General features: G+C 51.4%; 1 protein-coding gene across 1 annotated transcript; it reads right to left on the bottom strand.

Annotated features, from left to right (window-relative positions):
- Positions 1-6,606: 6,606 nt before the first annotated feature.
- RBBP8NL (RBBP8 N-terminal like) lies at positions 6,607-19,561 on the bottom strand. The gene is made up of 13 exons (XM_066330444.1): positions 19,495-19,561; positions 18,159-18,201; positions 17,676-17,771; positions 17,226-17,338; positions 16,143-16,215; positions 14,727-14,893; positions 14,167-14,255; positions 13,066-13,229; positions 11,055-11,865; positions 10,566-10,674; positions 8,492-8,553; positions 8,053-8,173; positions 6,607-6,889 (listed from the first exon to the last, which is right to left on the bottom strand). The coding sequence occupies exons 1-13, from the start codon at positions 19,559-19,561 to the stop codon at positions 6,771-6,773; spliced, it is 2,034 nt and encodes a 677-aa protein (XP_066186541.1). The 3' UTR covers positions 6,607-6,770.
- Between the last annotated feature and the right edge of the window lie 2,097 nt (positions 19,562-21,658).

The raw sequence follows: 21,658 nt of genomic DNA, 5'->3' as shown, positions 1-21,658 counted from the left end.
TGTGGAAAAAATAGTTTGGGATAAAAAGGAATTAAAATCCTTCCTGCTGGCAAGCTCATCAAACAAGCCAGGGGATGAATAGGCATGGAAACCTATCTAGGCTTGCTGCAAACAATTCTCTAGAACCCAAGACTGGATTTCGAAAAATAAATGTGTGGCTTTTTTTCTCATTCTTTCCCTGTAAAAATAGCTGTGGGATGTAAATCGTCCCACTGAGTCAGCGCAGAAAGGAGCAGCCTCCATGGCTTAGTGGGTTGCTAACTTCAAAGCTGAATTTAGCGGTGGGAACGTTGCTGCTGTTAATGTTGGGGAGCTTTTATGTGTCTGACAGCTCACAGTGTTTGAGTACAGTGAGCACTGTGCGGTGTTTCAGAGAATCTGATGCTAAAACAGATGAGTGGCACATCAGCAGCGCTCCGACAAAAGGCAGCGAGTGGGTACAACCCTGAACAACCTCTTCTCCCTGTCTTCTGCAGTGAGGGAATCCCTGGAGTGGGGAATGAAGGAGCCCAAGCTCATGTATGTTCTCTCATTCATACACAAGGATGCTGTTTTGGAAAAAGGCTGGACTCCCTACCCTGCTGCTGCACATCAGCTTCAAGTTCTGGCTGAAGCCTTTTCAGCCTTAACCACCACGAAATCCCTGGACAGAGAGAAAGGCAGGCAGCTTTGCATTTACAGCGACATTATTTGCACAGATGTAAAATGTTACTCTGAATCATAATACTAAACTCACACTCATTTTGCTCCTGGAGCTTCTGCTCTACCTTCAAGGAAGCCCTGGCTTGTTTGGATACATGTCTGAGCAGTCAGGGGCTGCTGGAATAAGGAGCTGGTGTGAAACAGGACAAGGCTGCAAATCCTTATTCCAGTACTATTTGGGGAGTAGAGTCACCAAGGTCACAAGGATTTTTCTCCATGCAAGAACTGCAGGATCTGGTCTAAGCATCTGATATGAGACAGCATTTTTAAGTACTTATGTGGGCTGGCTGTTATATTTTTTGCCAAATCATGCCCCCAAATCAAGCAAAGATAAACAGGTCATAAGTATATTTAGGCTGGGAACCAGAAGTACAGCTTCCAGCTGGAGGAACTACTTGTATTAAGATAATGCACCAGAAGTTGCTGTACACATTTTTTTTCAGCCTAAGCAGGATGGGAATGGGGGTCCAATAGACCTCACAGGGACCAGGATGTTCTCTGGAAGTCTGGGAGGACTGCACAGAAGTGCAATGTGCATCCAGAACTTACTGTCCCTTCTCTCCTGAACAGGCTCTAATCCTTGTCCCAAATTTCCTATCCTAGTTTACCCTTTTAAAATTCTCTCCTAAAATCAGCACACCTGGGGGCACCAGGATTTTTTTGGAGCTCAGCCTCACACTCACCACATCCGTATAAAGACCAGCCGCTGAACTTTTGGGACTTTACATTCCCCTAAGCTCGCCTCCGCCCTCCACTTCAGTCTGTCCCAGAAAACAGTCGGAGGTGCTTGTGTTACTTGTGTAGGGAATGCTGAAACCTCTCCTAAGCACGTTCACGTGTTGGACCACTCCTGCTCCCTGCTGGCACATCCATCCCATCGCTCTCCTCCTGCATCCCAAACCCGTGAGGCAGGTTTGACTCAAGCTGTCAGTGCCACCAGCTGTGCAGCCCGCGATGGTTTTAATCTGCTTCCGGTGAGTTCCTCTTAGGAGTCCTGGTTTCTTTTGGCTGCTGCTGGAGCAGAGCAGCAGTACTCCCTGCTTTGGATTGCCATGTGCTCGCCCTGGTGGGTGTCACAATCCTCTGCTCTTGCTGCATGTTCACAGCTACAGCAAATCAGCTGCTGCTCCTCAGGAGGCAAACATTGCCAGCAGCCCTGTGTGCCTTGGAGAATGACCCGGGTTCTCCTGCTTGACACCGAGTATTTAAAAGACACACAGCTGGTTGATTTAATCATCTCTCTCTGCACTCAGAACGGCCCTGTGCTCGAGTCAGGAAAATGTTGTGTGCTGTTTACAGGAGGATTTGTGAATGAATGGATCAGCCTCTCTTCCCTGAAGCACATGGTGCTGCTCTAAATGCTGTTTTTAATAAATCAATAATTTTCATGGGAGATTCTTGGAAAATGTGCTTTCTGGAGAGGTCCCAGTGGAGTTCAGCACATCCAGCAGCAAGTTTGGTATGAGCAGGGTGTGCAGCACAGCCTAGGGTACTCCTGAAGTGTTGGTGATAGTGTTCAAGGCAGAACAGAAAGCTGTGATACCCAAGGGATGCAAGCGGAACTTGCATTTTGGCTCAAAAAATTCCTACAGTAAACTTTGCTTGAGATGAAGGAACAAAGGAACTCCCCAAATCTCTCCCTTCCAAGAATCACTACTGCATGCTGGATTTGCTAAATCTATCCACAACTTCACAGCCTCCTTTCAAAAGTGGGAAGGCTTGTCCCTATGCTGTGTTCTCAACACCCAAGCTGTCCCTGTTCCCTCTGAGCTCCTGGCTGTGAACTGCAGAGCTGCATGTGAGACTGCCAGGCTCCTTTTTCTGCCTTTTTTCACACATTCAGGGCACATCTGACCCTGGGAAGCACCTGCACAAAATACCCATCCTACTTAAATCCCCCCAACAGGATTGAAGTAAGACTCCAGTAATGCTTGGAATGAGTTTTGCTGTGGTGGACTGAGGAGTGAAGCTGTGTTTCCAAGGCCAGCACTATAAATGGGCACTGCTTACAGACCAGATAGCAGTTAAAAAACATTTCACTGCACAGAAGGTGGTGCTCAGGCTCCTGAAAAGGGCATGGATTAAATCACCTTCAAATTATCTACTGCCATGAAGGCAATGCCACAGCAGAAGGTTGTGAGGGGGAAGAATCTGATGTGCATATCTCTATTTCTGGAGCTTTTGGATCCTGCATTGCAGCCAGCTGAGTTCCCAGCACAGTTCCCTCTTGCTTTGAGCTTGTGGGACTTCCTACCTTTCCTGCCTCTCTCCCTGACACATGCAACAGAGGAACCTTTGTGTGCTAAGAGATTTTTTTTCCCCTGAAATTTATACTCATGGCTCAACTTGCAAAAATTTACTTCTCGCAAAATGTTACAAATTAAGCCTAGAGAGAAACAGAAAATGTCATTTTACCAGTGAGTTTGGTGGGAGGCTGATGCACAGAGAGGCCTGGAGGGTCTGAGAGCTGAGAGCAATGCTCTGTGCTGTGAGGATGATTCAGCATGTGCAGATTCTTAAGCATCAGGAAGCAAAGGAGCTGCTGAGGTCTGTTACTGGAATTGTTTGGTCTGACAGGCAATAAGGAAACCACTCATTGCTCTTTCTGATGGACTAAAAGCAAACAGAAATGATGACATCATTTCTCTCCCAGATTTCTGTGCAATTTCAAATCCAGCCCCTGATCTGGGTGAACCCAAAGCGGGCTCTGAACCCCTTCCTCTGGGAAACCACTGCTCCCAGATGTCCAACCTACATCATGGCACTGGTGACATCAGAGCTCTAATTTGTCTGGACAAAAAAAGTGGGAGCTTCCAAACTCCCAGAAGAGCTGATCTGCTCTTGGGACAGCTTCCCTCCTGCTCTATTGCTCTGTGGGATGTAACTCTTGCACTCTGAGGGTAATTTCAGTGCATTTTTGAAGGTTATTGTGTAAAACCTCCTTTTTGTACTGAACAGAACTGTGGCAACAGAAGGGATTAACTCTGCAAAAAAAGCAGAGACTGCTGGGTCTGGTACACAAATGCCACTTGGAGTCATTAAGCAGACTGCTGTGGAGTTAATAAAAGGCTGCTGTGCTGAACGCTGCCCTGTGTGTTCCTGCAAACACGGCACCTCAGGCAGGGCTGAACCTTCACATGGAAACCTCTGCAGAGATCCAGAGCTGCTTGCAGGGCTCAGATTTCTTCCTTACAGCAGAACAATTCAAGTCTGAGGCTGCCTGCCTGCATATCACCAGATCAATACATGCTTTTACCTGTCAAGAATGACTTGAACAAAAGACTGACAAACACAATTTTGAGAATTAATGGGCCTCAGCAATTATCCATCTCTCTATAGCATGGTGAAGAGGTAACAGCAAGCCAGGGGATTGTAGGAGCAGAGAAATTCCAGGGCTGGTTCAAGTGCAGCATATAAAGTTTAATTTACTTCAATAACTTGCTCAGAGGAACACTTTGCTCAGAGCTGACAAAACTATTTTTTGGTTTTTTTAGACATGGGATTGCCCTAACTGTGAAATATATGTCACTGCCAGCCCCTCAAATACACCCAGCCCGAGATATGGGTGAAAATGTCTAATGAAAAAGGGCAACATGAAAGGTATTAAAAGCCCAGTAATTGAAGGTGGATTCTGTGGTGGTGTCATGCAATGTGAGGGAAAAAAAAATCTTTGTAGGAAGAAAAAGAATTGAGGACTTCATTATTTTTGGCAGGACTTCTGCACATTTTGCTTATCAAGGGACTGTCAGAGGGAGGCGGATATTTTGTAGTCCACAAAAGTTCCCTCCCTCCTTCATTTCTCCCGATCCCAAGCAACGTCCCTACAGTATGAGGGGCCTCTTTATGGGATTGCATTTCAACTTCTCTCCTTTTTTTCCTTTTCCTTGCTGGGGTATTTTTAAAAACAGATTTATCCAATTCACCACTGTGTTCAGTGGGTTATTGCTCTCCTGTCCAAGCTGATCTAAGAAGGGACAGATACTGTGCTGTCTGTCCAGAACTGAGAGAGGAAAGCATCAGTGGTGGTCCTGATCCATTTCCCATGGCCATGATCCGATGAACACTTCGAGCTGGGATAAATCAGCCCTGCAACCCCACCACTGCCCTGGGCAGCTTGTTCCAGTGTATGATAACCCATTCAGTGAAAAAAATTTACCTAACATCCAATCCAAACATTCCCTGGTGCAACTTGAGGCCGTTTTCCTCTTGTCTTGTCACTTATTACCTGGGAAAAGGGACCAACCCCCATGTGGCTACAACCTCCTTCCAGGGAGCTGCAGAGAGGGAAAAAGTCCCTCCGAACCAATTTTTCTCCAGGAGGAGCTCCCCCAGTTCTCTCAGCAGATCCGTGCTCCAGCCCCTTCCTCATCATCCTACGAGCTCTTCCAAACCGTGAAGACAAGAGGAAGATGACGGCTGTCTCAATAATTTTTCAGCCTGGCAGAGTTTCGCTCCTGTGAAATTCCGTGACAGCAGCAGCCGCCCCGCGGGACTCCCGCCGCTCCATCCCCGCTGCTGGAGCTGCCGGGTGTGCGCCTCCCCTTGCCGTGGCTCCGCAGCCTTTAGACTCAGTCCTGCCGTGCGCTGGGGAGGCAGAAGCGCATCCCTCGAGCTCGGGGAGTGACCCCGGCCCGGCGCTGCCCAGCAGGCGGCACTGCCCGCCCGCCGCACCGCCCGCACCGCTCCCGGTCCGCTCCCGGTCCGCTCCCGGTTCGCCCCCGCACAGTTCCCGCTCCCTCACCGCTCCCGGTCCGCTCCCTCTGCGGTCCCGCACAGTTCCCGCTCCCGCTCCGCTCCCGGTTCCGCACAGTTCGCACAGCCCGCACTGCTCCCGCTCCCGGTCCCACGCCGCTCCCGGTTCCGCACAGTCCTCACCACCCCCACCGCCCCCGGTCCGGCTCCCGGTCCCGCCCGCCTGGGTGCATTCGGCGCTGCCCCGGGCGGTGCTGGACCCTCCCGCTCCTGCTCCCCCGCAGCCGGGGCGCTCTGAGTGGGATTTTAGGGTTGTGGAGATGGGAAGGTGCTGCGAGCAAAGGATGCTGCTCTTAGCTGGCTGTGCTTTGCCTTCGTTGTTGTGAACAGGTAAGAACCCCACGTTTAAATAGAAATAACTGCGGGTAAAGAAGTGGGAGAGCACCATAGCAGGAATTGGCTCTGGCACTTCTCTGCTGGTCTCTGTTTTCCTCCTGTTCTCCATCTGCGTGCCAGGAACAACCCAGCCTGGTTCCTGGATCGATGTTGTGAGCAGGGATGCTCTCTGCAGCCCTTCCCATCTCATCCCATCAGAAAAAAAAATTACTAAAAACAGTTTATCCACGTGAAAAATAGCTCCCAGCAATCCTGCCAATGTCAATGTGAACTGCTGAGCTGGTTCTCTGCTGTGAGCTACAGCTGGGTCTCACACACTGACCTTTTCCAGGCAATGCAGGACAACTGGGGAGAGGGAGCACCCAAACCCTCCCTTCCCATGCTCTTCTCCCTGCCCTCTTCAGGGACTCATCCCATCTGTCTGCCCCTGTAATTTCTCCTCACTTAACAAGAAAAGAAAACCGTGGACTTTCTCTGTATCAGACAAGATCCACGTGTGTATGAAACCTGGGGAGGGATTTAATTGAAGCAGGTTTGTGCATGGGGCTCTGCAGTGTTTGGTTTGGTCACCACCCCTCAGCCAGCCACTGGGACATCTTTCATGAGGAGAGGGGTCTGGTAGTCCATTCTCCAAGTGTGAAATCCCAGGGAGGAACATGGTTCTGATGCAGGGTGAGGGTTATAAAGAGACATCTCCTCTTCCTAGCTCCAGTCTGAGGGTCTGCTCTGGCACAGGGCTGGGGTCACTGACTGTGAGGCTCCACCAGCAGTGACCTGCCTGCTCCAGGTGTCACCTGCATGGCTCATCCTTGTGGCATTGAGTGAGGAGTTTCAGGGTGCTCTGCTCAAAAACGAGTCCTTATGAATTCCCCACTGCCTGGCCCAGCATGACAGAAGGATTCACTCTCCCAGCATGGGTGGGATTCTGAGGTCTCTGAGCCCTCTCCTTTGGTCTGCAGTTGCTCCATCCTGCCCTGCTGTTAACTCTCCTTGGAGGGATCAGTGTGGGAAGCAGAGCAATTCTCCAGTTCCTTTGTGATCCCCACTGGGCATTGCTCCACTTTGATTTTCTTTTTTCCTCTCATTGGCTTCTTAGATCCTGTAAACAGCCAGATGACAGCAGGAGTTAACCACAGAGAAATGGATTTACACTTCTGGAGTCAGCATGGCCTCATCCCAAAATAGGGACAGCGCAGGAGGAAGCAAAGCTCAGCAAAGGAAAGATGAAGAGAAACCCCTCACATGTGAGATGTGGGAGTATCCAGGGGAGACTGTTGTGATCCTGGACACAAAACAATATGTGAAGCAGAAGTAGGCAGAGAACAGGCCTGATGCAGAAGTGTCCCTGAGAGGATATCCAGACCAGCAAGATGCATTCTGTGGATTTTTCCTGTTCCAGTGTGGTTCATGGCCCACACCACATGCTAAGAGAGGTGCTACACTCCTCCACCACCCCATTCCTGCCACAGCTGCAGCCACCCCTCACTTGGGACATCCCCATCCAGTCCTGGAGAGCCGTGTGTGTCTGTCCTGGGCTACACAAGGCAGCTTCCTCCCCACTGCTCCAAGTGGCTGGTTTTGTACAGCAAATTCTCTTGTCACCCAGCTGTGGTGGTGTCCCCTGAGTGAGCAGGGCCCTCTGAAAGTCAGGCTGTTAAACAGGCTCCCTTCAAGCTTAAGCAACAGGCCTCTCCACATTTATGGTTGGGACAATGCTTCCCTCTTTTTACCACCAGTACAGAGTGGGTGAGCAGCAGGATTTTTCTGACAGAGCATTTTTAAGGTCTGACAGACACACTGTCTTATCCTTGCCCTTATCAGGAGCAGTTTTCTGCTTATTCACCTGTAGGAAACTTGGGTACAAACATTCCTCTGTCAGCAGGGAAACCTCCACAGCCACACTGGAAGATCAACAGAACTGGCAGAAACCTTTCTCTAAATGTCAATAACAGCCCTGGGAATTTGGCCTTCCCCAGTCACCGCCTCCCTGACCAGATAAGCAAACACAAAGGACTGAGCTCTGTTAGCTTAGGTGCTTGGGGTGCTCTCCTGGTCACCTTGCCCAGACTCTTGTGGCTAACCATTAGCAGGGGCTTCTCTGGCTGGAGATATAATTGTTGCCAAAATATGGCTCAGAGGAGCATGGAGAAGATGGAGTAACCTTCCTCTCCGCTGTCCATGGCAATTTCTCACAGGAGTCCCTCTGGAAGCAGCAGAAGTTGTACCCCTGAGCTGATGCCCCAGGGAACTTCTCCTCCCTACCTTTTATACAAGGATCCTGTCCTCTTTTTCTCTTCCTCTGCTGCACATGAACTTTGTCTTTGGTGCAAAAGTATTTCCCGTCAGCCTCAGCTCCTTGTAGGATCTCATCTTCATATTTCTCCTACACCAACAAGAAGAACAGTCAGTCTACAAACAACCCTGGCTTTCCCAGGGAGCTGGTGGCTTTGCCAGGGACCTTTGTGACCATTGCTATGGAGTGATGACAAATGCTATTGTTCATAAACACTCTCGACTGTCTGGAAAGAGTGGCACTTCTGTCCCTCAGCAGCAAGTTGTGCAACAGGGTGGGAATGAGGTTTGGCACCTGGTGCAGGAAGAGCCATCACCTTCTGGAGGGAACTTGGGCTGGGACAACCTGTCTGATGCCTCTGGGAGCCGGCAGCCTAAGCTGATGGCTGAGGAGAACAAACAAACAAACCTCGCTGTCCGTCGTGTCTGGCTCATCGGATTCTTGCTTCCCAGACTCAGCATCATCGTCATCTAAAGGAACACAAAAAGAAGGGTTTTGGCTGGTGGGAGGCTTGACAAGCTCATGAACAGATGCAGAGACACTGGCTCAGGCTCACGGAGCCACTGAGGCAGAAAGCAGCTTCAGCAATAAAGTGTGTTGTGAAGCAGAGGCACTGCAAACTACATGGCCTGGAATGAGTGTTTAGGAATGATCCAACAAGACTCTATTGGGAAACCAGCTCCCAGGAAAGCTGTATCCACAGGACTTTGCTACACCAAGGTCACAAGAGCTGTCCCAACACCTGTGGCTACATACAGGTGTGAAACTGGGGGGTACTTAGGCCCCAGACTGCACCTTCCTGTTTGAGCCCCAGGTGGGGGGAAGTGTGTTGGGGTGAAGAGGCCAAAAGGAACAATCCCACCTTTGCTGCTGGTTCAGTCAGCAGCTCTTGACAGGCAATGTGTGCTGAGGAGCAGAGGAAGGAAAGGAAGGGGAGATACTTCCCTTCCCAGCAAAAGTATTTAATGTACACAGACCCTGGGGCTACACAGCCCCAGACATGTACCTGCACACACCCGACCTCTGCACACACTGAATCTCCATGAGTTTGGGGCCAAGCCTTGCTGGTGGTGGCATCACCCTGTCTGCACACACAGTAACACACCTTGGCTGGCCGTGGTGAGCAGAAAGGGCTGGGCACAGGGCTGTCCCCTCTTCTGAGGGGCAGGGGCACCCCAGAAGCTCAATACTTGCTGCTCATCACACCCAGGTCTAGCCAGGATGGAGCTCAGCAGGGCAGCCCCCTCTTGCTGTCCCTGCAGAGGTGGGAGAGCAGGTGATGCTGCTTCCAGGCACTCCTGGATTCCCTGTAGAGCCTGATCCCATCCTCACCTTATTATTCTGTAGGTTTAAGTTCACTAGAAAGTGCAGAATATTTGTGTATTGTTTCCCGGGCTTTGTGTCAACCTTAAGGTGAGAACTGAAGAAAGTCCTGTATTCCCACACCCAGAATGTAATCAGCTGAAACTCTTCTGCTGTGATGATATCACCTTAGCATGTAAATCACAGAGGACTCTTTTTTTTTTTTTTTTTTTTTTTTTTTTTTTCCACTGTGAAAAATCCTGCTCTGGAGAGTGTTCCCAAACCACTCCGACACGCCCAGACCAACTAATCCGGGCGAGCTCAACTTTCTGGCCAAGCCAGTAAGGCTGGTACTGAGCAGCTCCCAGCAAACGTGCTTCCCACTCTGATCCCCATGGCTGCTGCCTCCCACCTGCCTGGACCAACCTGGCACCTGTGTCCCGAGGGGGTCAGCCAGGGAGAAAGCCTTGGAAGGGCTCTTATGGAGGATGGAGCAAGGAAAGGAAGGAAACCATCCTGATGTACCTGCTGCAGGTAGCAGCATCCTGCCTCTGTGCTCAACCCTGTGTGCTGTGTCATCACAGGACACACTTTGGAGCAAGGGGACAGACAGGGATGGTTTCCCAGTGCTAGTCCTCCAAACCTCTTGCAATTTCCCCATCTCTGCTGGGCCATTCTGAGCTGCTTCTTCCCTGAGAGGAGTGGGAAATGCTGGAGCAACAACATTGTCTTGTTGCTGCTCGTTGTGGGGTGGGTTTTGCCAAGAGGTCAGAGCTATGCTGACTCCTTAGCCCCTGGAGAATTCCCTGGCCTCAGTGTGGAGTGCAGGGTGCTCTGCTGGGTGTGTGAGGACACCCCACGGGTGGCTCCTGTCTGTGCTGGACAGAGACACTGGTCTTTTCTCCAGAAGAACCAGGATTTCTTTCTCCCCATATGTACTGAGCCTGAATTTTGGACATATCTAGGGTAGAAAATTGAGCTTTCAAGGACAGAAATGTGAAACCTGAAGCTTCCCCAAAGACCCAGAGGAGTTGGGAGGCAGGAACACTTGGTCCCTGGAAGGTCAGTTTGCAGGTGAGTGCAGAGCCCAGCAGAGAGCTCTGGGCTGGGAAATTCCTTCACCAAAAGGCACCTTTCACTTTTGCCTTCTCAAATGTCACATTTGCTCGGGGCTTCTTACCTGCTTCTCCCTTCTGTGCACTGACATTCTGTCTCATCCCAGCCTCAGGAGGGGCCTCTGGGTCGCTCTGTGTGGAGTTGTTTGTCAGATATGCCGGTGAAAGTGAGAGCTGTGGGATACAGGGAGCACAAAGGCGGCTGTCACCATGCAGGAGAGGATTGTCCCCAGCCCTTACTCGATGACGGCTGTGACCCCCACAGGGACAAACATCACAGAGAGGTTCCTGTGCACTGTGGTGAGTTTGCAGGGAGCCCAGCCCCTCCTGCAGCAGCCTGTGAGAGGGGGACAGGCACTGCCTGCCCTTGGCCTGGATGGAAAGGGGGAAGGTGGGCAATGAGAGCCCGGACTCAGCAACCACGGCTCTGCCACGTGCAAATTGGCTTCACACATATCAAACCCATCCTCCCACGGGGTATTAATGCTGGTCACGACGCCAGCAGCAGTGCTGGGCACCCTGGGCACACAGTCGATGGCAGTCGATGTACTTACCACAGCTGCATCCTCCTCTTCTTCCTGCTCCTCCTCCTTGGCAGCAGCCGGCAGCGGCCGGGCGGCGCTGGGCCAGCGGTATGGGCAGCGCAGGTCGTCCCGCTGTGCCCTGTGTCCCCCGCCGGGGCCGCGGGCTGCCGGGCTGTCCCTGGAACTGTCCCTTGGGCTGTCGCAGCCCCGCTGCTCCCGGCGGCAGTGCCAGTCCATGCCCCTGCCGCGGCCGGAGTCGGACAGATCCAGCGGCGCGTCCGCATCCTCATCCCTCGCCTCCTTCACCTTCGCCCGGAGCTCGGAGCGCTGCCGGCTCGGCCAAAGCTCCTTCTCGTCCTTCCCATCCGAAGCATCCTCTAGGAAGAACCTCTCCTCCTTGCATCCTGCGGCGATGCCCAGCCACGGGGACAGTGGCCGCTCCCCGGGCGGGAGCTTCGTGTCGCCGTCTGCGCGCTGGCCCGGCTGGCACTGCTGCAGGAGGAGATGCTGCAGCCGCTCCCGGTGCTTGAGGAGCTGCAGCTTCTCCTCCAGCTGCTGGTCCCTCACGTACACCATGGTGGCAGGAAGCTTCAGAAAGGCTGCGTGGTCTTCCCAGTTGTCCCGGGAGCGAGTCCTGCCGTCGGCAGCTTTGGCCCGGAGCAAGTGGCCGGGGAAGCTGCTGCTGTCCCTGTCAGCCGGGGGACAGTGACCCGCCAGCCCCAGCTGGTGCAGGGAAAGGTGCTTGTGTAGGAGGCAGAGCTGCTCTCTCCGGGCGCTCAGTTTTAGATTTTCATAGGATGGAGCAACCTTGGGGGAGTCCAGTTTGCTGGCTGTTAAATAACTAAAAAAACCATGGAAGAAAAAAAAAAAAGTTACATTAGATAGATTACATTAGAAAAAACCCCAAAAATCCACAAAATAAAAAACAACAACAACAAAAACCCCAAACAAAATAACCCAAACAACAACAACAAAACCCCACAAAAACCCAACCCCCCAAAAAAACAACAACAAAAACCAAACAAAAAAACTACATCAGTATTAGAGTTTTCCCATGGTTTCCCAGCTCTGCAGGGATGTGTGTGGTCTCTCCTGCTCTTTCCATGTCTTGTTGCAGCTCTTGGCCAGTACATCATGTTTGTCTTTGGGTTTTGTTGGGTTCTGTGCTGGGGAGGAGGGTGGTGGTGGCCAGGGCTGTCAGGCAGTCAGCAGTGGGTCTCCACATGGTCCAGGAAGCCATTCCCATCCCGCCATCCAGCAGCAATCCCCTCTCCCTAGGCCACAGCAGCTTAAGGCAGGGGGTTGAGTGAGGGTAAGGGTGCACTGACCTCTCACACCAGCACTGCTATGAGAAGTCACTTTTTGAATACTGTCTTACAGCCAGCAACGTCCTAACTAACCCCTGGGCTTTCTTAGTGCCTGAAGACTCCCAGGACAGAGAAACAGTCCACCCTCCTCTGATCTCACTCAATGGGAATCTTTTGCAGACATCTTAGGAAGGTTGGTACAGTGCAGGAACCTGCCCTGCAAACCCAGCCCCTGCTGCTGCTGGTTATTTGGCAGTTTCCATGAGTGCAGGCTGTTCTCAGGAATGCTCAACAGAACTACTCACACTCCGGGAAACTCACTGTCTCTACAGGTGAACTCACTGGCCTTGCTCAGCCCTCTGTGCTCCTGGAATCAGTGGGGAGGATAAGCCTGGGAAGTGCTGAGCCCTGCAGGAAACCCATCAGAATAGATAAGGAGGAGCAGGAATTGCTGCCTGCCTGGGACAGTCCTTCTGCCTGGATGTGGGCACACCTGGTTCACTCTGTGGGTCTGTCTGAGGAGCTGGAATAACCAGAGCCTGATCTTGTTGGGCTGGATTCCAGTCATTTTTTTACTGCTGTTAACTGGGATATCCCCCCCCTTCCCAAGGCTGTGGGACAAGTTTGGAGAGGGAGGTGGACAGACACAGTGAACACTGGCCATCCATCCATTGAGGATGGATGCAGTGCGCCTTGGATCAGGCCCACACCATGACTCCCAGGCTGGTACTCACGCCTCGAGGCTGGGGCTGTGCTCACGCTCCGGAGGGAGAGGAGTCTTCCTCGCTGGTGGAGACACTGCTGCTCCTGAAGGAATCTTTTCCAGGAGGCAGGGTCTGGAGCCAGGTCTCACCAGGGCAATGGTTCCATGCAGCTGGTTAGAAATCCTCTGGGATGCCTGTGACAGAGGACAGAAAGTCCAGGTGAACCATTCTGCAGTGTGCTCCAGCCCCGGGGAGCCCCACTGAACTGGGAGACCTCTCCTCACCAGTGAGAACAAGACAGACAGCTCCTGAGTGTGCTGCCTGATATGGTTCTGGTCAACAGCTCTATCAAGTTTTCTTTCATTTTTCCAGGAAACTTTCTCTTCGTGTTCTCTCTATTTTCTGGCTGCACTGCTTTGTAGCACATGAAGCTTTGCATCTCCTCTTAAGTCATGATTCAGTGGCTTAACCAAGATAAGACCCTGCAAATTCCTGGTCCCATAGTCAGGCCTTTTTACTCATGCAAGAATTTATTCATGCAAGCTCCTGGCACACACAGGTTTGGTGGGTGTATTTCTGGTGGAGTACCTGGGCCAAGACATCATTGTCTCCATCAGCTGTCATGAAAGGCTCACCACATGTTCTGACTTGACTTTCCCCTGCCCACCTGGAGATGTCACCAACCCTTCCTGTGATCCCTATTAATTATCCCCACAGCCTGCCTGCAGCCTCACCAAAACCCCTCTTCACCTGCTCTTTCAAGTTTTTGTGGAGGTCGAGTAAGCAAAAGCTGTGCCAAAACAGAAGAATCTGTGTGGGTGTGTACGTGGGCTTGAGTTCCCAAGACCAGGAGCAAGGTCCAGGTCCTGCAGTCTCAGCTCCCAGTGCCCAGTGTCACCATCTCACTCAGCAGCCCTGGGCTGACACCCTCTCTGTGTTTGTCCTTGCAACCACTGAAAGCCAGGCCCTCTGAAAATGCCAGGCTCTGGAAATCACAAACTACCCAAGGGCTAGTTGTTCCACACCCCAAGGGTCTCTTGCTCTTTTCCAATTTGCTTGTCTTGATCCAGTTCAGATGACCACAGCAGTGGAGAGAAGGCCTGAGGACATCAGGCTACTCTGAAAACTCACCATTTCTGCAAGGTTGACTTCTTGGAGGATAGTGCCTGGAGAAGCCCTGCTACCTGGAGAGCTTCTCTGGAGCTTCTCTGGAGACTTTTCTACAAAAGAAGACACAACCAGCTGCTTTAGTGGTCCCCCAGAGCTGATGCAGCCCTGCCCTGCAGCTGGCTGGAGCCATGCAACCTCCCAGGATGCCACTGGCTGGTACCAACCACCTCTCAGTGAAGATTTTGAGTCAAAATTCCTGTCTGGCTCAAGCCAACACCTGACTGAACGTGCCCTTCATTGCATGTGTGGGTGGCAGGAAGGGAATGCCATGGCTTCTGCATGAATTGTCTTTCAGTGAGGGCACCCAAACCCACTTTTGCTCTAATGCAGAGCAGGGTGTTTCTCTCTTCACCTGCATTTCTCCCCCCATCAACTTTTCTGTCTGTGGCAATGTCCATCTGAGCTGCCAACAGCTTGGTCTTTGCTCTCCAGACCCTTTCCCAGAGCAGTTTTGCACCATGGCTCAGTCACTCTTCACATCTCCAGATGCCTCAAGGGTGGCAGGAGCCAGCAACACCCACCTTCACTGAGCTCAAGGTCTGGCACATCCTGGTGGGCTTCTTCTGCTTCCCTGTGCTCTGCTTTCTCTGTGCTGGCATTTCTGCTCACTGGGGACAGTAAAGTCAAAGGGGAGCTTGGTGTGGAGCAGCTTTCTCTGGAGGAGACTCCTGGAGTCTTTGTCCTGTCCCTGTTGGAAGGAAAAGGACATAAATGAATGAGAAGGGGCAGGAGAAGGAAGGATTTGGAACCACGGTACTGAGAGCTCTGAGCCTGATATGCAAATATACATATTTATGCATGTGTGTATGTGGATATACCAGATCCTCAGACTCACCTCCTTCCACTACAGCTTATCAGTAGCCCAGCTGCAGTCTGGAGCATGGACAGAGCCAGCATGACAGCCCGAGGTGTGATTGCCCCACTTGGTTGTGGGTAACGTCGCAGGAAGCCACGATGTTGGGTAAGGCAGGACCCAGCTGTGGCTGTTGCAAAAGCTCTGTGGGAACCTGTCCCTGGCTGGGCTTTCAGCCTGATGGAGGGGTTGGTTCAGCACAGGGATGTGGTGTCTGCCCCCTGTCACCAGATCAAGGTGGAGAGGATGATGCTCTCGGTGACACAAGGGAGTGCCTGAGCCTTGGAGACACACACAGAGTCCTGGGTGAACTCTGATACTGAGACATGGGTGTTTGGCTGGAAATCTTCCTATCCAGCATCTCAGGGGAGAGCAGAGCAGAGCAGAATCACTCCGTGCTCAACAAGCCCAGCCCAGCCTACAGCTCAGGAGCTACTCAGCTCTTGGGAAAAAAAAGTAAAAGAGTAAAAGCCAGCGTTTCTCTTTAAGTGGATGGTGCTCCTGTGCTCCAAAGAAAACACATTTCTAAGCTAATCCCACAGTGCTAATTCCTCTGGACTTTAAACCCTTGAGGAATGAGCTGATTTGTATATATTGGCCAGCCTGGCAGGTTACTTGGCTTCCAGCACAGTGCTCTGCTGGGCTGTGAACCTGTTGGTGCAGATCCCTTCTCCCTCTTTAACCCCATCACAGTCCCTTGTGTATCACTCTCCTTCCCCCAGAACCACCTGCTTCCTGCAGACCTTCTCTGTCTTCTGCAGGAGAGGAGCTGGTGCCATGGAAAAGCCATGGAATCCCAGGCTGAGGTACATGCAAACTGCCCAGGGCTTTGTTTCTGAGGGATTAAACATCTTTGTTCCCCAAAAATGAATTGTTGGCTGCTGGTGAACAGGAGAGTGAGCAAATGTCAACAAGGATTTTGAGACCATTAGGAGTTTTTCCGCATCTAGCATATACAGGAATCCATGGGAATCAGATACAAAAATACCCCTGAGGATGCCACAGTCTGGATGTTGCCCTGCCAAGCTCTGGGGATGCCCTGGTTGTTGCCCCCTGTAAAGAATGAAACCAGGGAAGTGCTTACTCCAGGCTCCGGAGCCTCTTCAGTTCTTCCTTGAGAGTTTTGTTCTCCTCCCTCAGGCGATTGGTCTCGTTGGCTGCAGGGACAGAAGTGGTGCTGTGAGTTCAGGTGCTGCAAGGATGCCACTCACAGCTCGCTGGGGTGCCCAGGGGAGGAGGAGGAAATGGCACTGAGATTTGCAGGGATCCGAATTTCCTCCCTTCTTCGTAAACATGCTGGGGCTAAGGGATAAAAGGGAGCGATTTTCTGACTCGGGTTTCATCAGCACTGGGTCTGCTTGCAGGTCACCCAGCTCAGGGGAAGAGCACGACCCAGACGAGGCAGTGGTGGGTTGGGCACAGTGAACATCCTGCCCCTGAGCACCAGGGCAGGGTGAAGAGTGGGTGCTGTGTTAGGGACAGGGCTGGGAGTCTCAGACAGAGGGCAGAGGGAGATGTGAGCACCCAGCACTGCAGCAAGGAGGCCACGGAGAGCACGGGTGGGCTCCCAGGCATGGTGCCTTGCCTTGCTCCTGCTCAAAAGCAGCACCCGGGGAGCAGAGGCATAGCAGGGGAGATAAACCAAGGGCTCTTGGCACCTCTCCATCCCTCCTAAATGCCTTATCTCCTTTACCCCCATGACCCTCCCTGGGTTGGTCAGACCCCCAGGGAAAAACACCCCGTGCCTCAGCAGTGCTGGGAGCTCTGCCAGAGGCTCAGGAGAAGATCCATCACACGTGTTGCTTGATTTCATTTACCCGTGCTGAGCTGCTGCTGTGACTTTCCTGTCTTTGCCAGAGTGTTGCTTCTGCCGTGCCAAATGCATCCTTTTTCCAGGCAGCTGACACAGCCTGGAATCTCTCATTTTTCTGAAGGTGTGGAGGGCTGCAACCCCCAGTTCTGATGATTTGTGTGAAGGGTTATGTCTGCTTGGGGGTAAGTGAACTGCCATCCACAGTCCTGCTCCCTCCCTTCTCCCCAGCCCCAAACCCTTCCCAGATTCCTGCTCACCACAAGGGCTCATGCGCAAATATCTAAGAGAGGGATTAACTAAGCAAAACGAACTCAGTTTGCCAAAGCCAAGCTCACAGTGGGTGTCAGTACGTACAGAGGATGAAGATGTGCTGCAGGCTCTGGAAATGAGAGGTCTCATACTCATTCTGCTTCTTTTTGGCCAGCTCCTGGGTGACCATGCATCTGTCACAAAGACCAGCTCGCAGCCTGGAGGAAGGAAACCCCACAGCTTGTTACCACATGGTTTCCATAGGAGAAATAAGTTCCCATGGGGAAGTGTGGACACCCAGACCATCACCTAAAATCACCAATGCAGCCCAGCACTGGTCCTTGCACCCCTCCAGATCCAGCCCCACCACTAGCAGCTAGGAAAGTTCCTATGCATGTTCCCAGAGTCCTCCAGCTCTCCAGCAGCTGAGTGTAGGAAAAATAGAGGTTCATGTGCTACATCCTACTCCTGGGAAGACAGCAAATCCCAAACTCTCCCCCTAGCACCATGCAGTCGCTGTCACTCAGCAGCACCCTACTTATAAACAAATCCTACCTGTTTTCTAACACCTTTACATTTTCTTTAAGGACCTTCTGTTGTTCTCTTAATTGGTGATTTTTAGCAAACAGCTCTTCAATTCTCTGAGCATCGCTAGTTGAAGAAACAGAACAAAGAAAAGAGGGTTATTAGATTTCTCCCCAAAACCCGTGCCTTCATCCACAGTGCCCCTTTTACTTGGGTGGCAGGAGGGGAAACAAAGGTGTTGGAACCTGTGACCCCCTCCTTGGAGTTAGCAGCTTAATTCCTCCCACTTATTGTTTTCCAAGGGAGAAAGCACAGGATGGCACAAGCATCACCTGCCAGTGAGAAGGCAAACTGGAGCTGGTCTGAGATCACCCCAGACCCTGCTTGGAGCCAAAAGCCTTGAATTTGGCAGTGCCAGAAAGGCAAATGGTGCTCTCTAATGCAGCAATTTTGGACAATAAATCAGAAAGTCTGAAATTCCAGTGATGTAACTTCCCCTCTGTCCCAGCTCACCGGCACTTCTCTGTCGTCAGCTCGGCCACTTTGCTGTGCAGACCTGGAATAATGAACAGACACAGAGGGGTGGGTGTTTATTGCCAACTCCCCAGCACTCAGAAGCAAACAGCACTGATGGAATTTCAGGAAGGTGTGTGGCTTTGCAGAAATCTCATCCGTTCCCAAGCCTTATCTCCGATAAGGAATAACACATTGCGGGTGTTAAACACAATCACAGTTTAATGGGACTGGGAACGTTGTACAAAATGTGAGCTTGTTTTCTATCCCCACTATTTAATGAGCCTGCATTTCCTTTGCAAACCCAGAAAGTCTGGTTTGGTTTTGTTTCTACTGATTTCTCACTACAGCCTGCATTTCCCAGGTGGGCAGTATTTTATAGCTTTCAGGGTTGGGAAGCATCTTGGAGAATATTTACAGCTGAACGGCTTTCCTTGATGGATCTGCAGACATTGTATCCTGTCAAATCTATTTTATGCAAAGTAGATGTAAACATGTGGTTTAAATTGCTCAACAGTTTCCTCTAACTCTCACAGAGCTTGAAATTACACAAGAGAAGAATGAATTCATAAGCCAGAATCATCCAAAAGTGCTGAAGTTTTGTTCATAATATTGATACTGGGAATTATTCTAATAGGAAAACAATTGGACTTGGCACTTCGTTGCTTAACCTAATGGGTTTTATTTTAATAATGTATGACCTGAGAAATAATTTATTCCCTAGAGGAATAAGCTATCCAACCTGACTCAAATGTTTTCTTTTACAGAGCTTCATCTCCTGCTGCTTCTGTCTTATAGATTATTGCGTTTTTCTGCTTTCCCTTTGATCCCTCAGTATCCAAACACTCAATCCTCAGTGCTCGGAGCAGATACCCTACAAGTGTGTGTGTGTCACCCCTGCAAACCTCCCAGGTCACCTTTATCGTGACAGCAGGGGCAGGAAGGGAGCCAAATCCCCCATGGTTTATGCTTGGAGCAAGGGGGAGTCCTGCAGGGACTGAGCTCCTCCATGGCTTGCTTTCCATCAGCATGGAGTGCAGGAATGTCCTCTCTCTTCTCCTCCTCCTCATCATTCAAAAAGTTACTTTTTTCTCAGTGTGCCAACGAGAGGTACAAATGTGCCATCAGTGGTGCTCTCCTCTGAGGAACAGGCTGTGCCCTCGTGTCCCAATCCATCCCCAGGGGTGCTGCTTGCTCAGCACTAATCCCCAAATCTCCCTAATCCACACCTGCTCCTCCTCCCTTCGGGTTATTTGACACCAAAGGGATCAAGGTGGAATTATTACAAAGAAATGGATCTTGGCCAGTTTTTGCTAAGCAAATTTTGTCTCCCAACCTTGGACTTCTTTCTCATGAATTTCCTTGAGCTTGTTCAGGAACTCTGCAAAACTCTCTGTGGTCATGTTCAGGGATGAGCCACACGCTGGGGTGTGTCCAGTGAGAGGATGTCCTTTTGCTTCAAATTATTCAGGTTTCAGCCTAAAAGAGAAAGAAAAAGTCCAACAAAAGAGATGTGTCTCGTGCATGTGGTGCTCTGGAAAGGACAAAGCCCAAAGCTAGGAAGGGAAATCATTCGATGATTTCCATCATCAAATCCATCATCAAAATCCAGTGATGATTTTCCATTGCATTTCCATTTGATAAACCATGGGATGCAATTTTGTCCACCCTGCCTCAGCACTGAGCAGAGCAAAGAGCATGTCTTAGATACCAGGAGAAGTCCAGCTGGAAAATCAGGCTTTTCCTCTCCTTGTTGAGCTGCTAAAGCTGCATTTCTCTGGGATGAGGTGGGGCAGGGCATCTTCTTGAGCATGAAGAAGGGACTGCAGAACTCGTGTTGGGACCACATGGGGACTGATGATGGGGAAACCCACAGCAGCTTTAGTGTTTGATTCTGCTGGACTCATCTCCTGCTGGGATGCTCCCTTACATCTCTCCTCCCTTTAGCACCACGCACTGCTTTGTAAAAGCAACACAGAGCACTCAGCCACCCATTGTCATTGCCCAGGCTTCCTGCATGGCCTTGCTGGCTTTAGCCTCTTTGAGCCCTTGGGAGACACCCAGCACTGCTTTTTCACCCAATTTTACAAAGAAACCAGGAGAGCCAAGAGCTGCAGGAAGCTGGCATGGGCACAGCATCCCTGGGGTCCTCTGAAACCACCAAAACCACACTGGGAAAGAGGAACTTCCACATGAAGGCGTTTAGCATCTCCACGTGGGAACTTCTGCCCCTCAAAATCATTCTGGATTAGTGAGTCATGGCAAGTAATTCCAATCCCAACAAAGCACCTGGACACTCAGCCTTCAGCCACAAAGAGATGACCAGAGAGCAAACCTCCCCTCTGAGGCTGGAAAGTGAAGAGTGGGACCTGGGCTTTGTAGCCCCATGGGGAAGGTTTGTGCTGGGTTCCAGCGCTCTCCCAGCCCGGCTCCCGCCCCGTGCCTTTATCTGCATGAGGAGCAGGGATGTGCCAGATCTCCTGCATATGCAAGATGTGGGCATGCAGAGCTGGAAGAAGAAAGTTTCCCCTAAAGCATCTGATTTTCAAAAGAAATGAGGCACGCGCCAGCAAGCACGAGCAGCGAGCTCGGCACGCTCGGCTCGGCAGAGCAGCTGCCTGAACATGAACAATCCCAGAGTCACTTTGTTTGGCTTTTGAGCAAATCTGCTGCAAACAGAGTAGGGATCTTGCTCTCTGGGGAAACAATTAAAAATATTCATTACTTTTGCTTCTCTGGGCATAACCCAGCTGTTCCCAGGGCTGGGTGATCTAACCCAGCAAATAAAAAGCATGGTGCAGCTCGTCCAGCTTGAGATCTGCCACTGTGAAATGGGATTGGGAACTGATCTCAGCCCCAAGAGCCACAGCTGAAAATCCAGCCAGGGGAAATAATGTGCAGCTCAACTGCAAAACAAAAGAGACCCTCCTGATGTTAATGGGATGCACTTCCCAGGATTACGGAGTCCTGAATTAGGCTCTGCCCTGGGGAAAGCACCTCCCCAGGGCTGAAGGGAGGTTGTGAGATCAGCCACTGCCATCACGGGACTGACACCCCAAGTGCCAGCTGGGAAGGCTCTGAAGCACTCAGGCACTAATTCCCCTTGCATTCTCCAGCGCTGTAATCTGGGAAGGGATTGCAACAGGGAGCAGAGGAGTTGCTGGCTGCATGTGCTCCTACTGTGCTTGCTGCTGCTGGATCAGGTACTGCCCACCTTGTACTAAAGGGTACAGCCCTTTCCCCGAGGCTGTACCCAGCATTTCCAGACACAGGGTTCAGCTCACCATCCCGGGAGGGTGACACCCTGGCTGGGCCTGTGCCATCCCTGCTCAGGGAGGTAGGGCTGGGCTGGCACGTGGTGGGAGGTGTGGGGGCAGCCCAGGTGCTCACTGCTGGGTCTGGATCCCTGCGGCTGTGACTCAGTGCTGCGGGCAGAGCCCGGCAGATCAGGATTTGGGGCTGGGGTGTGGGCAGCAGCTTCGCCTTCCATGCACAGCTGA

The sequence above is a fragment of the Sylvia atricapilla genome, chromosome 16, assembly GCF_009819655.1.
Source record: "Sylvia atricapilla isolate bSylAtr1 chromosome 16, bSylAtr1.pri, whole genome shotgun sequence".
In the NCBI taxonomy this organism is placed as follows: Eukaryota; Metazoa; Chordata; class Aves; order Passeriformes; family Sylviidae; genus Sylvia; species Sylvia atricapilla.
Note: the sequence above shows the minus strand (reverse complement) of the source record. Positions and strands in the feature narration are given on the sequence as shown.